Raw genomic sequence first — 23242 nt, forward strand, 5'->3', positions numbered from 1 at the left:
TTCACTTTGCATGCAAATACATCACGAATGCGCTATGACTGAAGTAGGCCAACAAGTGCTCAAAGTGTTAAAGCTGTTCAATAGAACACATTTATGGTCTTTTTGTTATTGTTCTAAAAAGCAGATGGTGGTGTGGAGGTGTCCCAAACCCCAGGTGTCCAACATACAGTATCATTGTACTTCATGCATTCAATTAAATTCAACTGTATTATGATAACAACAGTAGATAAGTGTTTGTCTTTGTTTGTACTCCTCCCACGTTGTGCACAAATCTAGTCTAGAGCCTGGGCTAGTTTGGTTTTGGTTTTGGTCAGGTATTTATAGTCTGGCGGTATGGATGGAAAGAGATGTGGGGCCTGATTGGTGAGAAGAGATTGTGTGGTTAGATGCAGAGAGAGAGAGAGTGAGACTGAGTGAGAGACTGAGTGAGAGCGAGATCGGTTCTGCTTCGTCTGGCTGTGAATCAGAGAATATCTCTTAATTGACTCTGAGATCAGACTGGGTCAAAGGGCATTTCTTTGGCAGGGGGAGTTGTTGGTTTTGGACCACAATGTCAATTTTGCAGAATGCAGAATATACACTCTTACAGAGGTTTTATGTGGAATGTGTATGTCAAAATTGATATTGGTGACTTACAGTAAAACAGCCCATAGCGTTTGACATGTTTGGGGAAGTGTTTGTGTTCGGTTGACTTCATAGGTGACCACAAGGCCATTCTCGGGGTTACTGCTGCTGGTAATGCTTTATTTGGAGAAGTGGTTTATAGATGTTCAACTAATTATGCGCTAACCCCAGCACTATCCATAACCCTAGCCCTACCCCTAGCCTAAATCTAGCCCTAGCCTTAACCCAAGTCCTTACCCTAAGGCTAACCCTATAGCCCTAGTCCTAACCCTAAAGCTAACCCTATAGCCCTAGTCCTAACCCTAAAGCTAACCCTATAGCCCTAGTCCTAACCCTAAAGCTAACCCTATAGACCTAGTCCTAACCCTAAAGCTAACCCTATAGCCCTAGTCCTAACCCTAAAGCTAACCCTAGCCCAGCTGTAGCTACAGCTACAAAGGTAGACAGATCTTTTCAGAGACAGGCCTTATAGCTCATGATCAAATCCTGCAGCTTCGTCTGGGTGTCAGAGCTACTAACCAATAATATCAGGTCATCTCTGGCTCCAGACTTGTAGTTCCTGTCACCGTATCACACTGTGGTTGATGCTCTTGTCATCTTTCTAATGTCAGTTAGACCATGAAGAACAAACCATAGGACATTTTATTCACACGAGTTTCAGTCAAACTCTAATACGACAACATATTACAGTTGAAGACCACACATAGGTCTATTCATAATGGACTTCAAGGACGTAATGGAGAAATGGACAAGTAAATATTACTATTCTATTTCATTTAACTTCAATCGATGGCAGGTAGCCAAGTGGTTAGAGCATTGGGCCAGTAACTGAAAGGTTGCTAGATCGAATCTCTGAGCTGACAAGGTAAAAATCTGTCCTTCTGCCCCTGAACAAGGCAGTTAACCCACTGTTCCCCAACTCTATTAATTTGAGCAGGTAAGGTGTTATACTATTTGGACTATATCGTGCATATTTAAGATTGAGATACATTTTGTTCCTCACAGAGTTCTTACAGTACATGCATGAGCAAGAATTATATGAGAATTATTTTAATATACATTTTTATATTTTTCAGCTTTGTCTCTTGGTGCCGTGATTCAGTCTCATGTCCTGAAGACTCCTGCCTGGACACAGAGTTAATTTGGAATGCCTCATGTCAGAACAAGATGGCAACTACTACAACTGGATCAAGATAATAATAGGACAAGCCCCAGTATTGATGCTGTCTCTTTACACTCTCTCCAACACTGCAACGTTCTTTGGAGAGTTTCATTAACAACAACGCCCAGTTAACAAAAATGAAGAGTGGAACCAGTTATGTGCTGACTATTTCAGATGCTAGACCATCAGATATGAGGATGTATTACTGTGCTGCACGCGATTGTGATGCCATGATCTTCAGGAAGGGTGTGTTTCTGATGCATGGGGGTAAGTAACATATATACAAAACAATAGGAACATCTTTCTAATATTGAGTTACACCCACTTTTGCCTTCAGAAGAGTGGCGCAGCGGTCTAACGCACTGCATCTCAGTGTTTGAGGTGTCACTACAAACACCCTGGTTTGATTCCAGCATGTATGATTGGGAGTCCCATAGGGCGGTGCACAATTGGCCAAGCGTCGTCCGGGATGGAAGGTGTAGGCCGTATTGTAAATAAGAATTTGTTCGTACCTGACTTGCCTAGCTAAATAAAGGTTATATAAAAATAAAAAATGTGTGGAAAGCTTTCCACAGGGATGCTGGCCCATGTTGACTCCAATGATTCCCACAGTTGTGTCAAGTTGGCTGGATGTCCTTTGGGTGGTGGACCGTTCTTGATACACACGGGAAACTGTTGAGCATGAAAAACCCAGCAACGTTGCCGTTCTTGACACACTCAAACAGATGTGCCTGGCACCTACTACCATACCCCATTCAGAGGCCCTTACATCTTTTGTCTTGTCCATTCACCCTCTGAATGGCACACACACACAATCCATGTTTCAAGGCATAAAAATACTTCTTTAACCTGTCTCCTCCGCTTCATCTACTTCGATTGAAGTGGATTTAACAGGTGAAATCAATAAGGGTGTCAAGGTTTGTGCGCTACTGTTACGAAGTGGCAAAAGCACAAAAGACAGACACAACTGCGTCCAAAATCCTCCAGCCACAAGTAAAAGTCAATAAGCGCGAAAACACTCACAAATATACAAATTATGACAAATACATACAATGGGTAAAAAATACGATACCTGGGGGAAAAACCAGTCTGGCGCATCACGCCGCCCAAACAAGGAGAGGAGCCGACTTTGGTGGAAGTCGTGACAGTAACCCCCCCCCCCCCTTGATGCGCGTCTCCAGCGGCTCACCGACACCGGCCTCGGGGACGACCCGGAGGGCGAGGCGCAGGGCAATCCGGTCGTCGACAGTGGAACTCCCGCAGCAATTCAGGGTCCAACACATCCGCCACCGGCACCCAGCAACTCTCCTCTGGACCGTACCCCTCCCACTCCACGAGGTACTGAAGGCCCCCCGACCGACGCATCGAATCCAGGATGGAACGAACGGAGTACGCTGGGGCCCCCTCGATGTCCAGAGGGGATAGAGGAACCTCCCGTACCTCAGATTCCTGGAGCGGACCAACCACCACCAGCCTGAGGAGAGACACATGGAACTAGGGGTTAATACGGTAATCGGGGGGAAGCTGTAACCTGTAACACACCTCGTTCACTCTCCTCAGGACTTTGAATGGCCCCACAAACCGCGGGCCCAGCTTCCGGCAGGGCAGGCGGAGGGGCAGGTTGCGGGTCGTGAGCCAGACCCAGTCCCCCGGTGCGAACACCGGGGCCTCACTGTGGTGACGATCTGCACCCACTTTCTGCCGCAGCATGGCGCGCTAAAGGTGGACATGGGCGGCGTCCCATGTTTCCTCCGCGTGCCGGAACCAGTCGTCCACCGCAGGAGCCTCGGTCTGACTCTGATGCCAAGGAGCCAGAACCGGCTAATACCCCAATACACACTGGAAAGGGGTGAGGATAGTGGAGGAGTGGCGGAGCGAGTTCTGGGCCATCTCTGCCCAGGGAAAGAATGCTGCCCACTCCCCCGGCCGGTCCTGGCAATAGGGCCTCAGAGACCTACCCACATCCTGGTTCCCCTCGCCACCTGCCTGTTACACTCGGGGTGAAAACCTGAGGTGAGGCTGACCGAGACCCCCAGATGTTCCATGAACGCCTTCCAGACCCTCGATGTGAACTGGGGACCCCGATCAGACACTATATCCTCAGGCACCCTGTAGTGCCAGAAGACGTGTGTAAACAAAGCCTCCGCAGTCTGTAGGGCCGTAGGGAGACCGGGCAAAGGGAGGAGACGACAAGACTTAGAAAAACGATGCACAACAACCAGGATCGCGGTGTTACCCCGTGAGGGAGGAAGATCGGTCAGGAAATCTACCGACAGGTGCGACAACGGCCATTGTGGAACGAGTAAGGGTTGTAACTTACCTCTGGGCAGGTGCCTAGGAGCCTTACACTGGGCGCACACCGAGTAGGAGGAAACATAAACCCTCACGTCCTTAGCCAAAGTGGGCCACCAGTTCTTCCCAGTCAGACAGCGCACCGTCCGACCGATCCCTGCATGACCAGAGGAGGGTGACGTGTGGGCCCAGGAGGCCGGGAGTCTGATCCATGGGCCGCTCCTCTGTGTCATACAGCCGGGACAGTGTGTCTGCCTTCATATTCTGGGAACCTGGTCTCTAGGACAGGGTAAACACAAAATGGGTAAAGAACATGGCCCACCTTGCCCGATGAGGATTCAGTCTCCTCGCTGCCCGGATGTACTCCAGATTGCGGTGGTCAGTCCAGATGAGAAAAGGGTGTTTAGCCCCCTCAAGCCAATGTCGCCATGCCTTCAAAGCTTTAACCTGTTAGGGCTAGGGGGCAGTATTGACACGGCTGGATAAAAAACATACCCGATTTAATCTGGTTACCACTCCTACCCAGTAACTAGAATATGCATATACTTATTACATATGGATAGAAAACACCCTAACGTTTCTAAAACTGTTTGAATGGTGTCTGTGAGTATAACAGAACTCAAATGACAGGTCAAAACCTGAGAGATTCCTTTACAGGAAGTGGCCTGTCTGACCATTTCTTGAACTTCTTTTCCATCTCTATCTTTTACTAAGGATCTCTGCTCTAACGTGACACTTCCCACGTCGTCCATAGGCGCTCAGAGCCCGGGAAAAAACAGAATGTCGTCATTCCAGCCCCAGGCTGAAACACATTATCGCCTTTCTCAAGTGGCCGATCAAGGGACTCTGGGCTTATGCGCGTGACCCGACCGCCCCTGCCTTTGTGATTTTTTCCTCTGTTTGCCGAAAAGGAGATTCCCTGTCGGAATATTATCGCTTTTCTACGAGAAAAATGGCGTAAAAATTGATTTTAAACAGCGGTTGACATGCTTCGAAGTACAGTAATGGAATATTTCTAATTTTATTGTCACGAATTGCGCCATGCGCGCGACACTTCTTTACCATTTCGGATAGTGTCTGGAACGCACGAACAAAACGCCGCTATTCGGATATAACGATGGATTATTTTGGACCAAACCAACATTTGTTATTGAAGTAGACGTCCTGGGAGTGCATTCTGACGAAGACAACAAAAGGTAATCAAACTTTTATAACAGTAAATATGATTATGGTGAGTGCTAAACTTGCCGGGTGTCTAAATAGCGAGCCCGTGATGCCTGGGCTATGTACTTAGAATATTGCAAAATGTGCTTTCACCAAAAAGCTATTTTAAAATCGGACATATCGAGTGCATAGAGGAGGTCTGTATCTATAATTCTTAAAATAATTGTTATGCTTTTTGTGAACGTTTATCGTGAGTAATTTAGTAAAATGTTAGCAAATTCCCCGGAAGTTTGCGGGGGGTATGCTAGTTCTGAACGTCACATGCTAATGTAAAAAGCTGGTTTTTGATATAAATATGAACTTGATTGAACAAAACATGCATGTATTGTATAACATAATGTCCTAGGGTTGTCATCTGATGAAGATCATCAAAGGTGAGTGCTGCATTTAGCTGTCTTCTGGGTTTTGGTGACATTATATGCTGGCTTGAAAAATGGGTGTCTGATTATTTCTGGCTTGGTACTCTGCTGACATAATCTAATGTTTTGCTTTCGTTGTAAAGCCTTTTTGAAATCGGACAGTGTGGTTAGATTAACGAGAGTCTTGTCTTTAAATAGCTGTAAAATAGTCATATGTTTGAGAAATTGAAGTAATAGGATTTTTAACGTTTTGAAAATCGCGCCACAGGCTGCCAGTGGCTGTTACGTAGGCGCAAGCGTCCCACCTAGCCCATAGAGGTTAACTCCACACGCAGAAAAGCGTACAAAGCTCTCCCTCACCCTCCATTTGGCAAATCTGACCGTAATTCTATCCTCCTGATTCCTGCTTAAAAGCACAAACTAAAGCAGGAAGTGCCAGTGACTGGTCAGATGACGCGGATGCTACGCTACAGGACTGTTTTGCTAGCACAGACCAAAAATGTTCAGGCATTCATCCAATGACAGTGATTAGTATATCACCTCAGTTACCGGCTTCATCAATACGTGCATCGTCAACGATGTCCCCACAGTAACCGTACGTACATATCCCAATCAGAAGCAATGGATTACAGGAAACATCCGCAACAAGCTAAAGAGCTGCCACTTTCTAGGAGCGGGACACTAATCCGGTCGCTTATAAGAAATCCCGTTATGCCCTCAGACGAACCATAAAACAGGCAAAGCATCAATAAAGGACGAAGATTAAATCCTACTACACCGGCTCTGATGCTCTGTAGCGAGCTGCCCAGTGATGCAAACCTACCAAACGGGCTAAATGCCTTTTATGCTCCCTTTGAGGCAAGCAACACTGAATCATGTATGAGAGCACCAGCTGTTCCGGATGACTGTGTGATCACGCTCTCCATTGGTCAACATTCAATATGCTGCAGTGCCAGACGGATTACCAAGATGTGTACTCAGAGCACGTGCGGACCAACTGGCAAGTGTCTTCACTGACATTTTCAACCTCTCCCTGACCGTGTCTGTAGTACCTACATGTTTCAAGCAGACAACCATAGACCCTGTGCCCAAGAAAGCTAAGGTAACCTGCCAAAACGACTACCTCACCGTAGCACTCACATCAGTAGCCATGAAGTGCTTTGAAAGGCTGATCATGGCTCACATCAACATCATAATCTTGGAAATTCTAGATCCACTCCAATTGGCGTACCGACCAACAGATCCACAGATGACGCAATCTCAAGCACACTCCGCTTCCCTACCTGGATAAAAGGAACACCTATGTGAGAATGCTGTTCATTGACTACAGCTCAGCATTCAACACCATAGTTCCCACAAAGCTCATCACTAAGCTAAGGACCCTGGGACTAAACTCCTCCCTATGCAACTGGATCCTGGACTTCCTGACGTGCTGCCCCCAGGTGGTAAGGGTAGGCAACAACATGTCTGCTATGCAGATCCTCAACACAGGGGCCCCTCAGGTGTGTGTGCTTAGTCCCCTCCTGTACTCCCTGTTCACCCATGACTGCGTGGCCAACCATGACTCCAATACCATCATTGTTTGCTGACGACACAACAGTGGTAGGCCTGATCACCGACAACGATGAGACAGCCTATAGGGAGGAGATCAGAAACCTGGCAGTGTGGTCCCAGGACAACAACCTCTCCCTCAACGTCAGCAAGACAAAGGAGATGATCATGGACTACAGGAAAAGTAGGGCAGAACACGCCCCCATTCACATCGACAAGGCTGTGGTGGAGCCGGTCGAGAGTTTCAAGTTCCTTGGTGTCCACATCACCAAGAAGCTTTCATGGTCCAAGAACACCAAGAAATGTGTGATAATGGCACGATAACACCCCCTCAGGAGACTGAAAAGATTTGGCATGGGTTCCCAAATCCTCAAAACGTTCTACAGTTGCACCATCGAGAGCATCTTGAACGGTTGCATCACCGCCTGGTATGGCAACTGCTCGACATCCGATCATAATGGCGCTGCAGAGGGTAGTGCGTACGGCCCAGTTCATCACTGGGGCTAAGCTTCCTGCCATCCACGACCTATATAAAAAGACTCCAGTCACCCAAGTCAGTGTTCTCTCTGCTACTGCACGGCAAGAAGTAACAGAGTCTAGGTCCAAAATACTTCTTAACTTCTTCTACCCCAAGCCATAAGACTGCTGAACAATTAATCAAATCCCCCCACCCCCCCCCCCCACTGCTGATACTCGCTGTTTATTATTTATACATGGTCACTTTACCCAAACCTAAATCTACAAATTACCTCGACTAACCTGTACCCCGCACAAAGACTCTGTACCGGTACACCCTGTATATAGACTCATTATTGTTATTTTATAGTGTGTTATTTTTCTTTTTAATACGGCATTGTTGGTTAAGGGCTTGTAAGTAAGCATTTCACAGTAAGGTCTACAGCTGTTGTATTCAGTGCATGTGATAAATACAACTTGATTTGATTATGTGACTGCTTCACCAGTAGAGTCGCAGCAACTTTTAAAAGTTGTGAAAATGTTCAAATTGTTCACTAATTTGATAAAGAATCGTAGAAAATGGACTTTCCTGTGATAGTTGATGTGTGTAGTCATAATATCTCTCAATATAGGCCCAACAAAGACAATGTGTGGATGTTAAGATTCTACAACAAGGTAATTTAGGATACAAGGATACAGGGATACATTTATTACTTACATATTAGACATCTGTATCATGTTATAAATCAATTTCAGAATCATAGCGTCACATGCATCAAACAGGCTAGGTAATCATCATCACTGGATCATTACTACTAACATCAAGTAAGATACTATAAAGTGTAGATTAGATACCAGGAGGAGCCACGCAATCAATCAAAATAAAATGGGTCGCAGAATGATCTCTATATGATGAAGACAATGACTCGTCTTTGTGTGAAGTTTTGTATTGAGTTCCAGGAGTTGTTGAATAGGTATGTGAGACAACCTATTCATTCATGTCCTCTCTCTGCAATGTGTTGTCCTCTTTTAGTTCTGTTGATAGCATGTCACTAACACCCACCCCCACACAGTGAACAAATTCACAGGTACTCTGCATTCTTCTGTAAGCCGAAGAAGAGAATCTACGCTTTGGTCAGGTAGGCCTGCTGGCTTTGTGCACACAGGACCTTCCTACCTGCTCTATGTGTCTCTGTGTCTCTATGTGGTTTTCAGCAGGATGTCTATGTGGTGTCACTGTTGTTCTCACTGTCTTTACTTGTTGTTCATGTTGCCCATGATAGCTTACAGCCACAACAAAACAGCTTTTCATCAAATTGACTGTAATATATTTTTAGTTATCTGAAATCAGTTACAAACCACAAATAACTGCCAATTAACCCTATTTGAACCCTCTGAGTTAAGCACCTCATGTGTGGTACAGCACCATCTATTCTAACTTGTGGTCCAGGGGGGAGGGGCCATTTGGTGCTAACGGCATGTGAGAACGTTCAGTACATTCTCAAACAGACATGTCTTGTGAAGCACAAAAACTACTGCAGTTTCCTCTGTCAGAATGAGACCAATAGAGGAGGAGGAGGATCCTCCTTCTGATAGATTCATTTTAGAACCACACTAACCACAGACAAATACAGACTTCTTGAACCGATCACTGCCCACACCTGCCCACCCGTCCAGCATCACTACTCTGGATGGTTCTGATTTAGAATATGTGGACAACTACACATACCTAGGTGTCTGGCTAGACTGTAAACTCTCCTTCCAGACTCACATTAAGCATCTTCCTATTTCGCAACAAAGAATCCTTCACACATGCTGCCAAACATACCCTCGTAAAACTGACCATCCTACCAATCCTCGACTTCGGCGATGTCATCTATAAAATAGCCTCCAACACTACTCAACAAATTGGATGCAGTCTATCACAGTGCCATCCGTTTTGTCACCAAAGCCCCATATATTACCCACCACTGCGACCTGTACGCTCAGCTGGCCATCGCTTCATACTCGTCGCCAAACCCATTGGCTCCAGGTCATCTAAAAGTCTCTGCTAGGTAAAGCCCCGCCTTATCTCAGCTCACTGGTCACCATAGCAGCACCCACCCGTAGCACGTACTCCAGCAGGTATATCTCACTGGTCACCCCTAAAGCCAATTCCTTCTTTGTCTGCCTTTCCTTCCAGTTCTCTTCTGCCAATGACTGGAACGAACTGCAAAAATCACTGAAGCTGGAGACCCATATCTCCCTCACTAGCTTTAAGCACCAGCTTTCATAGCAGCTCACAGATCACTGCACCTGTACATAGCACATCTGTAAACAGCCCATCCAACTACCTCATCCCATACTGTATTTTTTTATTTATCTTGCTCCTTTGTACCCCAGTATCTTTACTTGCACGTTCATCTTTTGCACATCTACCATTCTGGTGTCTAATTGCAATATTGTTGTTACTTCTCCACCATGGCCCATTTATTGCCTTACCGACCTTATCTTACCTCATTTGCACTCACTGTATATAGATTTTAATTTTTTCTACTGCATTATTGACTGTATGTTTGTTTATTCCATGTGTAACTCTGTGTTGTTGTGTGTGTCGAACTGCTGTGCTTTATCTTGGCCAAGTCGCAATTGTAAATGAGAACTTGTTCTCAACTAGCCTACCTGGTTAAATAAAGGTAAAAAAGAGACTAAAACAGACTAGATAAAGTGTTTCACATTAGTTGGTTTTCTGGGGTGTCCAATCAGGCACGCACTCTCAGGTGTTATACTTAGTGAATGTTTCTGTGAATGATATACTAGGAATGTAAGACTGACATAAAATGTACTTGTTTCATTGTGTAGGTGTTTACCCCACTCATTTTCAACCTTGTACATACTCTATATATACAAAAGTATGTGAACACCCCTTCAAATTAGTGGATTTGGCTGTTTCAGCCGTACATGTTGCTGACAGGTGTATAAAATCTAGCACACCACCATGCAATCTCCATAGACAAACATTGGCAGAGCTGCCCAGATCAACTATAAGTGCTGTTATTGTGAGGTTGAAACATCTAGGAGCAACAATGAGTCAGCCGAGAAATGATAGGCCCCACAAGCTCACAGAACGGGACCACTGAGTGCTGAAGATCATAGCGCATACAAATATTTTGTCTTCGGTTGCAACACTCCCTACCGAGTTCCAAAATGGCTCAGGAAGTAATGTCAGCACCCGACGTCAGCACAAGAACTGTTCGTCAGGACCATCATGAAATGGGTTTCCATGGCCGACCAGTAGCACACAAGCCTAAGATCACCATGCCCAATGCCAAGTGACAGCTGGAGTGGTGTAAAGCTCGATGCCGTTCTCTGGAGTGATTAATCACGCTTCACTATCCAGCAGTCCACCAGACGAATCTGTGTTTGGCGAATGTCAGAAAAACGCTACCTGCCCCAAATCATAGTGCAAACTGTAATGTTTTGTGGGGGAGGAATAATGGTCTGGGGCTGTTTTTCATGGTTCGGGCTAGGCCCCTTAGTTCTATTGAAGGGAAATCTTAAAGCTACATCATACAATGACATTCTAGAGGATTTTGTGCTTCCAACTTTGTGGCAACAGTTTGTGGAAGGCCCTTTTCTTTTTCAGCATGACAATTTTATTTTACCTTTATTTAACTAGGCAAGTCAGTTATGAACAAATTCTTATTTTCAATGACGGCCTAGGAACAGTGGGTTAACTTCCTTGTTCATGGGCAGAACAACAGATGTGTACCTTGTCAGCTCAGGGATTCAATCTTGCAACCTTTCAGTTACTAGTCCAACGCTCTAACCACTAGGCTACGCTGCCGCCCCAATGTGCACAAAGCGAGGTCCATACAGAACATTTTTGTCGAGATCATTGTGGAAGAACTTGACTGCCCTGCCCAGAGTCCTGACCTCAACCCCATCGAACACCTTTGGGATGAATTTTAACGTTGACTGCGAGCCAGGCCTAATCGCCCAACATCAGTGCCCAACCTCGCGAATGCTCTTGTGGCTGAATGGAATCATGTCCCCGTACCAATTTCCAAACATCTAGTGGAAAGCCTTCACAGAAGAGTGGAGGCTGTTATAGCAGCAAACCAACTCCATATTAATGCCCATGATTTTGGAATGAGATGTTCGACAAGCAGGTGTCCACATACTTTTGGTCAAATATTGATTTGCGGTATCAACTAATGCCCACAGCAATATAGTGGAGTGATACGATATACACTGAGTATTCCAAATATTGGGAACACCTTCCTAATATTGAGTTGCACCCCCCACACCGTTTTGGCCCTCAGAACAGCATCAATTCATCTGTGCATGGACTCTACAAGGTGTCGAAAGCCTCCACAGGGATGCTGGCAGATGTTGACTCCAATTTTTACCACAGTTGTGTCAAGTTGGCTGGATGTCCTTTGGGTGGTGGACCATTCTTGATACACACAGGAAACTGTTAGACATGAAAAACCCAGCAGCATTGCAGTTCTTGACACAAACCGATGCGCCTGACACCTACTACCATACCCCATTCAAAGAACATACATCTTTTGTTTTTCCCATTCACCCTCTGAATCACACAATCCATGTCTCAGTTGTCTCAAGGTTTAAGAATCCTTATTTAACCTGTCTCCTCCCCTTCATCTACCCTGATTGAAGTGGATTTATTAGCAAGTGACATCAATAAGGGATCACAGCTTTCACCTGGTCAGCCTATGTGATGTTGATCCTCAGATGAGAATCCTGGTCTTTTCTCCATCACAAGAACTGGAATTCTTCTCTGCTATCTGATCATCTTAATCATCGTCTACATCACCAGGAAATAAATAAAGCTGAGACCAGTGTCAATAGAATAAAGTAGGAAATACTGTATCATCGCTATGCATTACAAATTATGATTTATTGAGATTGCTTTGTTGCTCGTGGTGCATTTGAAAAATATTAGCCTGCGACTTTTAATTAAATTGATCATCAGCATCCTTGCTTACGCTGTATGTGTTAATTGATTGAACTGAAATTCCTGTGTACAGAACGCATCTTCTTTTTGCATTAATAAATATCTATTTAACCTGTTATGGCTAGGGGGCAGTATTTTCACAGCCGGATAAAAAACGTACCCGATTTAATCTGATTATTACTCCTGCCCAGAAACTAGAATATGCATATAATTATTAGCTTTGGATAGAAAATACTCCAAAGTTTCTACAACTGTTTGAATGGTGTCTGTGAGTATAACAGAACTCATTTGGCAGGCCAAAACCTGAGAAGATTCCATGCAGGAAGTGCCCTGTCTGACAATTTCTTGCCCTTCTTGATTATCTCTATCCATTACAGAGGATCTCTGCTGTTACGTGACACTTCCTACGGCTCCCATGGGCTCTCAGAAGGCGGCAAAAAGCTGAATCGTGGCTTTGCAGGCTCTGGCTGAAAAAAAGTAGCGCGTTTGGGTAGTGGCTGGTCACAGTACTGTGAGACTCAGGCTCGTGCCAGCGTCGACCCCATGCTTTGTTTTCTTTCGTCTGTTTACCTAAACGCAGATTCCCGGTCGGAATATTATCGCTTTTTTACGAGAAAAATGGCATAAAAATGGATTTTAAACAGCGGTTGACATGCTTCGAAGTACGGTAATGGAATATTTAGAAATCTTTTGTCACGAAATGCGCCATGCTCGTGACCCTTATTTACACTTCGGATAGTGTCTTGAACGCACGAACAAAACGCCGCTGTTTGAACATAACTATGGATTATTTTGAACCAAACCAATATTTGTTATTGAAGTAGCAGTCCTGGGAGTGCATTCTGACGAAGAACACCAAAGGTAATCAAACTTTTGTAATAGTAAATCGGAGTTTGGTCAGGGCTAAACTTGGTGGGTGTCTAAATAGCTAGCCGTGATGGCTGGGCTATCTACTCAGAATATTGCAAAATGTGCTTTCACCGAAAAGTTATTTTAAAATCGGACACCTCGATTGCACAAAGGAGTTCTGTATCTATAATTCTTAAAATAATTGTTATGTTTTTTTGAACGTTTATCGTGAGTAATTTAGTAAATTCACCGGAAGTTTGTGGGGGGTATGCTAGTTCTGAACGTCACATGCTAATGTAAAAAGCTGGTTTTTGATATAAATATGAACTTGATTGAACAAAACATGCATGTATTGTATAAAATAATGTCCTAGGTGTGTCATCTGATGAAGATCATCAAAGGTTAGTGCTGCATTTAGCTGTGGTTTTGTTTTTTGTGACATTATATGCTAGCTTGAAAAATAGGTGTCTGATTATTTCTGGCTTGGTACTCTGCTGACATAATCTAATGTTTTGCTTTCGCTGTAAAGCCTTTTTGAAATCGAACAGTGTGGTTAGATAAAGGAGAGTCTTGTCTTTAAAATGCTGTGAAATAGTCATATGTTTGAAAAATTGAAGTTTTTGTATTTTTGAGGAATTTGTAATTCGCGCCACGCTCTATCATTGGATATTGGAGCAGGTGTTCCGCTAGCGGAACGTCTAGATGTAAGAGGTTAACTGATATGGAAAAAAACGTCTTCCATCTCTTGGGTTTTGTGCATAAAGTGTGCCTGTATGAATGTTTGTCAAGAGGGTTTCTGCAGAGACAACCTACCGTTTCCATGCTAAACACACCCTCACATCATGCACTCATTGAGCTGTTCACATGTACCTGAACACTTTGATCTGTTCTGAGCTCAAGACAAGGCCGTCTCTTTGCTTTGTATAGGCCTGGTTGGCCTTTCACTCACTATGTGGTTCCAGAAGGATGTCTATGTGGTGTCAGTCAGTTACTCTCTTTAGTCGTTGTTCACGCCCATCACAATTAGAAACACAGCTCTACTGACATACTGCATGCCATGTAGACTAACACAGTATCTTATCACTTACAAGATCATAGGTTTTATACTTTTTTTAACTGTAATCATTAGTTTACAGAGTGTAGAGTAGAAGGTGTATCCAGGCTACAGCCAAGAGCCCTACCCACCCAGGTACAAACCCTGACTCCTACTAAACTCTCAGGTGTTACACTTCATGTTTCTGTGAATAATAGTGAAAGTAACACTGACCAAGATTATTCACCCAGTGGGTCAAACAGCTGCAAAGACAAAGACATGTTTCCACCAGCACAAGTATTTATACCCCCCTTTAGGTGGAGTCTCATCTTTTTCTCTAAACACCACATCTTTGTTGCTAGGCAGGAAGTTGTGATGTTGGTAATAAACTGTTACTTCTCTCTTCATGTGACCTGACCTGACCTCGGTCCACATTCTTCACTAATCCACAGCTATCCACCCTTATCAGTGACCGCAACCATTTGATTGCCTTTTCCCTTACTTAGTAACTTTTCAGGCCCATGTCACTTATCTACCCTCAATTGACCGCACCATATACATTCCTCCTACATATAACCATTACCTTCTAGTGCCTCCTACATATAACCATTACCTTCTGGTGCCTCCTACATATAACCATTACCTTCTGGTGCCTCCTACCTATAACCATTACCTTCTGGTGCCTCCTACATATAACCATTACCTTCTGGTGCCTCCTACATATAACCATTACCTTCTGGTGTAGCAAGAATTTCAAATTACAACCCAACATAAGACACCCAGGTACTTAATTGATACAATTCATGCTTGTCTTTGTGTGTATTCCAGCTGCGGTACAATCCTCAGTCATGCGCCTTGCGTCCTCAATGATTTTAACCTGTTTGGGCTAGGGGGCAGTATTGAGAATTTTGGAAAAAAGGTTTTGATAGAAAACACCCTAAAGTTTCTAAAACTGTTTGAATGGTGTCTGTGAGTATAACAGAACTCCTATGGCAGGCAAAAACCTGACAAGGTTTCATGCAGGAAGTGGCCTGTTTGACAAGGAGTCGTGCGTCTTGCATCTGTTTATTGAAGAGTAAGGATCTTAGCTGTAACGTGACAATTCCCAGGGCTCCAATAGGCTCTCAGGACCCGGGAAAATCATGAAGGTTGACGAGGCAGCCTCAGGCTGAAACAGATTATCACCTTATCCAAGTGTCCCATTAGGTGACAATGGAATGAGGCGCGTGCGCGATTAGCCCCCGTGGAGTATTTTAATTCGGCTGTTTAGTTTATTGCAGATTCCCGGTCGGAATATTATCGCTTTTCTACGAGATAAATGGCATAAAAATTGGTTTTAAACAGTGGTTGACATGCTTCGAAGTACGGTAATGGAATATTTAGACATTTTTTGTCACGCCATGCGCCATGCGCACGACCGTGGATTACCATTCGTATAGTGTCTAGAACGCACGAACAAAACGACGCTATTTGGATATAACTATGGATTATTTGGGACCAAACCTACATTTGTTATTGAAGTAGAAGTCCTGGGAGTGCATTCTGACGAAGAACAGGAAAGGTAAGAACATTTTTCTTATAGGAAATGTTATTATGGTGAAGGCTAATCTTGCCGGGTGTCTAAATAGCTAGCCGTGATGGCTGGGCTATGTACTTAGAATATTGCAAAATGTGCTTCATCCGAAAAGCTATTTTAAAATCGGACATATCGAGTGCATAGAGGAGTAATGTATCTATAATTCTTAAAATAATTGTTATGCTTTTTGTGAACGTTTATCTTGAGTAATTTAGCAAACTGTTAGTAAATTCCCCGGAAGTTTGCGGGGGGTATGCTTTTTCTGAACGTCACATGCTAATGTAAAAAGCTGTTTTTTGATATAAATATGAACTTGATTGAACAGACATGCATGTATTGTATAACATAATGTCCTAGGTGTGTCATCTGATGAAGATCATAAAAGGTTAGTGCTGCATTTAGCTGTGGTTTGGGTTTTTGGTGACATTATATGCTAGCTTGAAAAATGGGTGTCTGATTATTTCTGGCTGGGCACTCTCCTGACATAATCTAATGTTTTGCTTTCGTTGTAAAGCCTTTTTGAAATCGGACAGTGTGGTTAGATAAACGAGAGTCTTGTCTTTAAATAGCTGTAAAATAGTCATATGTTTGAGAAATTGAAGTAATAGTATTTCAAACGATTCAAAAATCGCGCCACTGGATTAGACTGGCTGTTACGTAGGTGGGACGAATTCGTCCCGCCTAGCCCATAGAGGTTAAAGACAACCCTCGCTTCTCAGTGCAAATTGGCAGAGGAATAAAACAACTAATGATCTCAGACATGCAGCTCTCAGATTCAGCAACATATTAATGAGGGAGTTCTTATTCCAGCAAGGTGGAATTTGGAGATGGAGACATTCTCATTATTAAAGGTACACAATCTGAATTTAGAGAGCAAACAAATTGAAACTAATGTTCTGCAACTATAATCTATAATCATTTTTGCACTTTACGTTTTGGATATACTTACAATGTCTTAATAAAATTTGAGGTATTTGCAAAATCAGAAATTGCTGCAGCTTAAGTTTTCAACAAATGTTCAGTTAGCACACAAAATAGCAAACATTACTGACATGAAAACCTTTTTATCAGGTTCAGCATCCAGAAACATAATTGTTGTATAGCAGTCTATGTCTGAGTCAGTCCAGCCAGGAGAATCTGTGACTCTGAACTGTAGAATATACACTGAGACCTGTGCAGGAGAACACAGTGTCTATTGGTTCAGACATGGCTCAGAAGAATCCCACTCAGGAATCATTTACACCCATGGAGACAGGAGTGATCAGTGTGAGAAGAGCCCTGAGGCTGGGTCTCCTACACAGAGTTGTGTCTACAACCTCCCCAAGAGGAACCTTAGCCTCTCTGATGCTGGGACTTATTACTTTGCTGTGGTCTTATGAGGGCAGATACTGTTGGAAATGGGACCAAGTTGAAGATCAAGTGCAGGTGAAACAACTTACATTTTTGTTTATATCTATTGTATAATCTACTGTGTAAAACTGTACATAGTACTAGTTATTTAGATCACATAAGAAATTGTGCAATCATTTTCCCAAACAATGGCGCAGAACCTATTCTCTTGGTGTACTGCCTAAGTGCAGCATTGGGTCTCTCATTTATCCTGATCATTGTCCTTGGTAGCATCATGTACAAGATGAACAAGAGAAAGTGTCTGCAGTGTAGAGGTAAGTGAAGTCCATATAAAAAAATGAATGATGTATGTAACAGGTATAATCCTTCATAGAAGTTGCTCTTCTTTGATATCACCAGATGTATCTGTAATGGAAGAAGCAGTTGTATCTTTATATTTTCAGTCTTTCTTTTCAGGACCTGTCTCTCAGACAAGAGGTCAAGCAGTCTCTTCTTCAGATGCAGCGGTAAATAGAATTCCTGATGTTGTATTACCATATAAATAAGTGTGAAAGGGGTTACAATAAAAACATATAGTAAAATTCTCCTCCATTATATAATTGTTCTTCAGAGGCCCAAGATGCAGACAGTCTCCATTATGTAGCTCTGAATCTGAGAAACAAGAAGAACAGGTCTAGAAGACAGAGAAGCAACATGTAGGATGAGATGATGTACTCTGGGATCAGACAGTGGAACTGGATGAATGATACAGCCTTAATTGCTAACTTTGTTAGCTGTAACTGTAATGAATTAGGTTCATTGCTTCTTTGACACACTCATTTAACAATTACTTACTTGTGATAAGATAAATTAAGCGTTTAACAATAATCAAGACAAAGGAAGTTGAATGTATTTATGTAGGCCATATTCAGGCATCTTTATGCTGCAGTGATGAACAGTTGTTTCTCTTCTCATGCCACTAGCACCACCTCACACACACAGCAACCTATTTACAGGTACTCTGATGTCATTTCTTAATTCAGAAGAAAATAAGACATGGTAGTACGCCTTTTGAGAAGAGGTTTCAAGTATTTTGCATGTTATGTAATTTGTCTTTTAGTGGGGACCCCTTCTCCTCAAAGCCAGTATGGGAATCCTCATGCCAACACGTCAGATCAACAGGTTAGCAGAATTGCTGTATCAAGAGTGAGACTGGATAAGAGTATTAAAGCAAAAGAGTACAGTATTAGTTTTGACCTAGAATCTGAACTGAGTGTGTGTTTCATCCTCATAGCTCCACGGAACAATGGTGCCCTGAACTATATTGGCATGAAGTTCACTGACAAGAAGAGTACCATACCCAGGAGACAGAGGAAAGAACAGAGAGAGGAAGAAATCTACTCTGGTCTGTCATAGAGACAGGATGTGACATGTGAGAGTCATCCAATAGGCATCATTCTAAGTTAAGACCCACCCCTCCTCTGAACTCCACATTGATCTTGACTGTTCCTGTCACATCCTGACCAGTGTAAGGGGTTATTGGTTATTGTAGTTTGGTCAGGACTTGGCAGGGGGTATTTGCTTTATGTGGTTCGGGGTTTAATGGGAGATGTATTTATGTAAGAGGGGTGTTTGATTTATGTGTTCCTGGGTTTTTGGGTATGTTCTTGTTTTGTATTTCTATGGTTTTCTATGTTGTGTATTTCTTTGTGTTGGCCTGGTATGGCTCTTAATCAGGAACAGCTGTACATCGTTGTTGCTGATTGAGAGTCATACTTAGGTAGCCCTGTTTCACCTGTCTGTTTGTGGGAAGTTGTATTCGTGCACTGCTATGTTTAGCCTGCAGAACTGTTAGCTGTCTTTTGTTTTTGTGTGGTGTTCGTAATAAAATAAATATGAGCAGTCACGTACCCGCTGCATTTTGGTCCACTTCCTACGACGACTGTTACAGTTCCAGTGTGACCTGGCGATTATATACATTTCTAACTTGCTGTAGGATGCCATTGCAGGGGCCAAGCTTCGCCTCATTTAATTGTAAAAACACTCAGATGCAGAGCATAATTTTTCAGCAAGTGTGAAAGCTGATGCTAGGATGGTTTCATGAGTCTCAAATCCTCACCAATAGTGGCTGAGGTTGACTGACTGGATACATTTGTTTTTGTAGAAGTGTACCACAAAATGTATATAATAATTTGGCATTTATCTGAACTTTTACTTTTGATGATAATAGTTGTAAAATGGACCTCTGGAACCTGCCTTTATGCCTGTGTGATATTTCAATGAACATATTTTTATTTCCTAAGTTTAATGACTTGCCTAATTCTTACCACTTACTTGCACGAGGTATCAAAGTATCGCATCTTTATTTTATTTTTAAAAGTTACCGAACTCATCGGAGTTCACTTCCTATGATGAAAAAATACAAACCAGTAACTCTGACAGTACACCGTTTGAAGGGCTGCTGTAACTATGGTATGCTACAGGGCACATGTTAGATTGTAGTTTTTATCACATGTTTTATGCCTGTTCAGACAGCCAATAATATCACTCAGTTCAGAGTTTCCGCCTACTTCATAATGATTAACCAATGAGTGTCATCATATAAAAGGTGCCCCGTTGTCAGACCCCACACTCTATACTGTTCAGAAAGGACATGATTATATATTGGACAATCTTTTTGTTTTATGCCAATTTTGGTAACTAAGAAATATTAATATGGTTCCTTTTATTTTGTATATCATAGTCTTTTGAATCAATTTTGATGACTATGTAGTCTGAATAATTTTTTACATTACATTTACATAATGATAATAATGTATATTTCTGTACTATAACTTTGTCTGATTTATTTAGTTTGTTTGCTTCACAGGTTGTGCACTTAACAAGGATGTAATCCAACCAGACCCTGTGATGGTTACACAACTGGGACAAAGTGTATCTCTCACTTGCTTTTGTCAATCTAATTTGATGGTCAGAATCGCTTGGTTCAAGCAAACTGTTGGAGAGAAGCATTTTCTCATGGCATCATCATATTATCACACTAAAAATATTTTTTATTACAACAACTTTAACAAAGACTTTACTGAGACTAAACGTTTGAGTGTGAAGAGAGGAGTTGACAGCTTTAACCTGACCATCTCCAAGACAGAGTCAGGGGACTCAGCTACATACTATTGTGTTGCTATGGTAGTGAGTGAATTCAAATTTGGAGAAGGAACTGTTTTAATTGTCAAAGGTAATATAAGTTGCTTTTGAAAAAGTTTGTAATGATGTGTCTTCATATAATGCTAAATTAACGTATCCAGCAGGAAAATAGAATGTACACACAATGATCTTACGCACTTTCTTCAAATTCAGGTTCCAACTGCATGTCTGTGCTCCAGCAACCTGTGTCTGAGTCAGTCCAACCAGGAGACTCTGTGACACTGAATTGTACAATAAACACTGAGACCTGTGCAGGAGAACACAGTGTCTATTGGTTCAGACATGGCTCAGGAGAATCCCATCCAGGAATCATTTATACCCATGGAGACAGGAGTGATCAGTGTGAGAAGAGCCCTGAGGCTGAGTCTCATACACAGAGCTGTGTCTACAACCTCCCCAAGAGGAACCTCAGCCTCTCTGATGCTGGGACTTACTACTGTATTGTGGCCTCATGTGGGGAGATACTGTTTGGGAACGGGACCAAGCTGGACATCGAAGGTAAGCTGTGCATAACCAAAATACCAAACATTTTCTCTCAAATGGTGGAAAATATCAATATTTAATTCCATGACTTTCAATTCGTATTAGATTTTAAATATAAATTGTATATCTAATTGTTATGCCAAAATCACTGAGGAATAAAGAATAATAGAAAATAATCAAGCCTTGTTTTTTAAGTTTCAGACATGTTGCGCGATCAGAGTAATCTTCTTTTCCGCATCAGTATATCTTGCCTGACAACTACTGTGATTCTGAGTGTGATTGTCAACGTTATCCTCTGTGTGAGAATGAAGAGGTCACGATGTGAACACTGTGCAGGTACAGTAAAAGTCTTCATACTAATAGTAATAGTAATAATAGTTACAGATCAAAAAGAGGAATGAAGGCTCGCCCTCCTTTTACCACTTCCCTCTCTGGCCTACTTCATTTTGAAGCAGAAAATATGACATTCACAGCAGTATGTGTTTTTATTTGTAAAGAAGAAAAGGTTTCCAATATATTGAATGTTTTTACATTTGCCTTTTAGTAGGGACCCCTTTTCAACAAAGCCACTATGGGAATCCTCATGCCAACACTTCAGAACAACAGGTTAGCAGGATCAATTGTACTGTATCAAGAGTGAGTCTGGAGAAGTTTGTTAAAGCACGAGATTACAGCACTAGATTTGACCCAGAGTCTGAAATGAGTAAATCTGTGTTTCATCCCAATAGCTCCACGGTGACGATGATGGCCTGAACTACGCTGGCCTAAAGTTCACTGATAGGAAGCCCAGGAAACAGAGGAGAGAACAGAGAGAGGAAGAAACCATCTACTCTGGTGTGAGTCATCAAGTCAGGATGTGACAGTCCTCCAATCAGCATCATATTAAGTTGAGCCCTACTGACCTCCTTTTTGAGCTTGACTGTGTCCGTGCGACTTGGCTATTTTGTACTTTCCTCATTTGTTGTAAAATGTAATATTTGGGTCTAGCTGAAGAGACTGTCACTGCATTGGCATACTCTCCCACTATCAATGTATAATCACTCAGATGCAGAGTATAATTGATCAGGAAGTGTGAACGCTGATACTAGATGGTTTCAGAACTCTCAAATCCTCAGCAATAGTGGTTGAGGTTGACTGACTGGATACATTTGCTTTTGTAAAAAGAAGTGTAGCACAAAATACTGTATGTTTAATGATTTAGCAAATGTCTGAATTCACGATAATGGTTGTAACATGGAACTCTGTAACCTGCCTTTATGCTTGTGTGATATTTCAATAAACATGTTTTTATTTCCTACGTTTATTGACTTATTTGAATGAGGTAATATTATGTTTGAATTTCTTCCACTTTCACATTAGTGTTTTGTGTACATCGTTGACAATTGTGTACAAATTACAATTAAATCAATTTTAATACCACTTTGTTACGCAATAAAAATGTCATCCAATGTTGGTGTAGACTTTCTATAGGCACTGTATGTGCCACCAGTCTCAGCAACCAACCAAAATGATGAAAAAATACAAACCAGTAACTCTGACTTTACACCATTTGAAGATGAATATCAGAACTCTTTGATAGCGGAAGCATTTTAAAAGAAACACACCATTGATTCATCAATGAATACAGACTGTATCTGTATGTAAGTTGGGAATCCTGTCTAAGAATCATTTACACCTATGGAGACACAGAGCTGTGTCTACAACCTCCCCAAGAGGAACCTCAGCCTCTCTGATGCTGGGCCTTACTACTGTGCTGTGTCCTCATGTGGGGATATAGTATTTGGGCATGGGACCAAGCTGGACATTGACCATAAGCGATATTTCTGACATTTCTGAAAATGTCTAACATACTTTCACGTTGCTGTGAACAAATTGTATGTCTGGTTTAACAAAATTTCCTGATTCTAATCTAATGATGAAGATGACACAAAGAGCCAACGCTACACCCAGACAGTACACCAAGAGAACCTGGTCCTCCTTACAACCATCTGTATTTCCACAGATGGTTGTAAGGAGGACCAGGTTCTCTTGGTGTACTGTCTGGGTGTAGCGTTGGCTCTTTGTGTCATCTTCATCATTGTCCTTGGTTGTGTTATTTAATAGATGACCAAGAAAACATCTCTGCTGTGCAGAGGTATGC

The 23242-nt window shown here is 42.5% G+C and overlaps 1 protein-coding gene across 1 annotated transcript; it reads left to right on the plus strand.

Annotated features, from left to right (window-relative positions):
- The first annotated feature begins 1342 nt into the window (after nucleotides 1–1342).
- Nucleotides 1343–22929, plus strand: LOC106577712 (uncharacterized). Its single transcript, XM_045700584.1, is given in 8 exon segments — nucleotides 1343–1376; nucleotides 1701–1743; nucleotides 1745–1895; nucleotides 1897–2053; nucleotides 12040–12063; nucleotides 15286–15293; nucleotides 20799–21117; nucleotides 22766–22929. Coding segments are annotated over 8 exon segments (900 nt in total).
- Nucleotides 22930–23242: the final 313 nt, after the last annotated feature.

The sequence above is a fragment of the Salmo salar genome, chromosome 18, assembly GCF_965601325.2.
Source record: "Salmo salar chromosome 18, fSalSal1, whole genome shotgun sequence".
Taxonomy (NCBI): domain Eukaryota; kingdom Metazoa; phylum Chordata; class Actinopteri; order Salmoniformes; family Salmonidae; genus Salmo; species Salmo salar.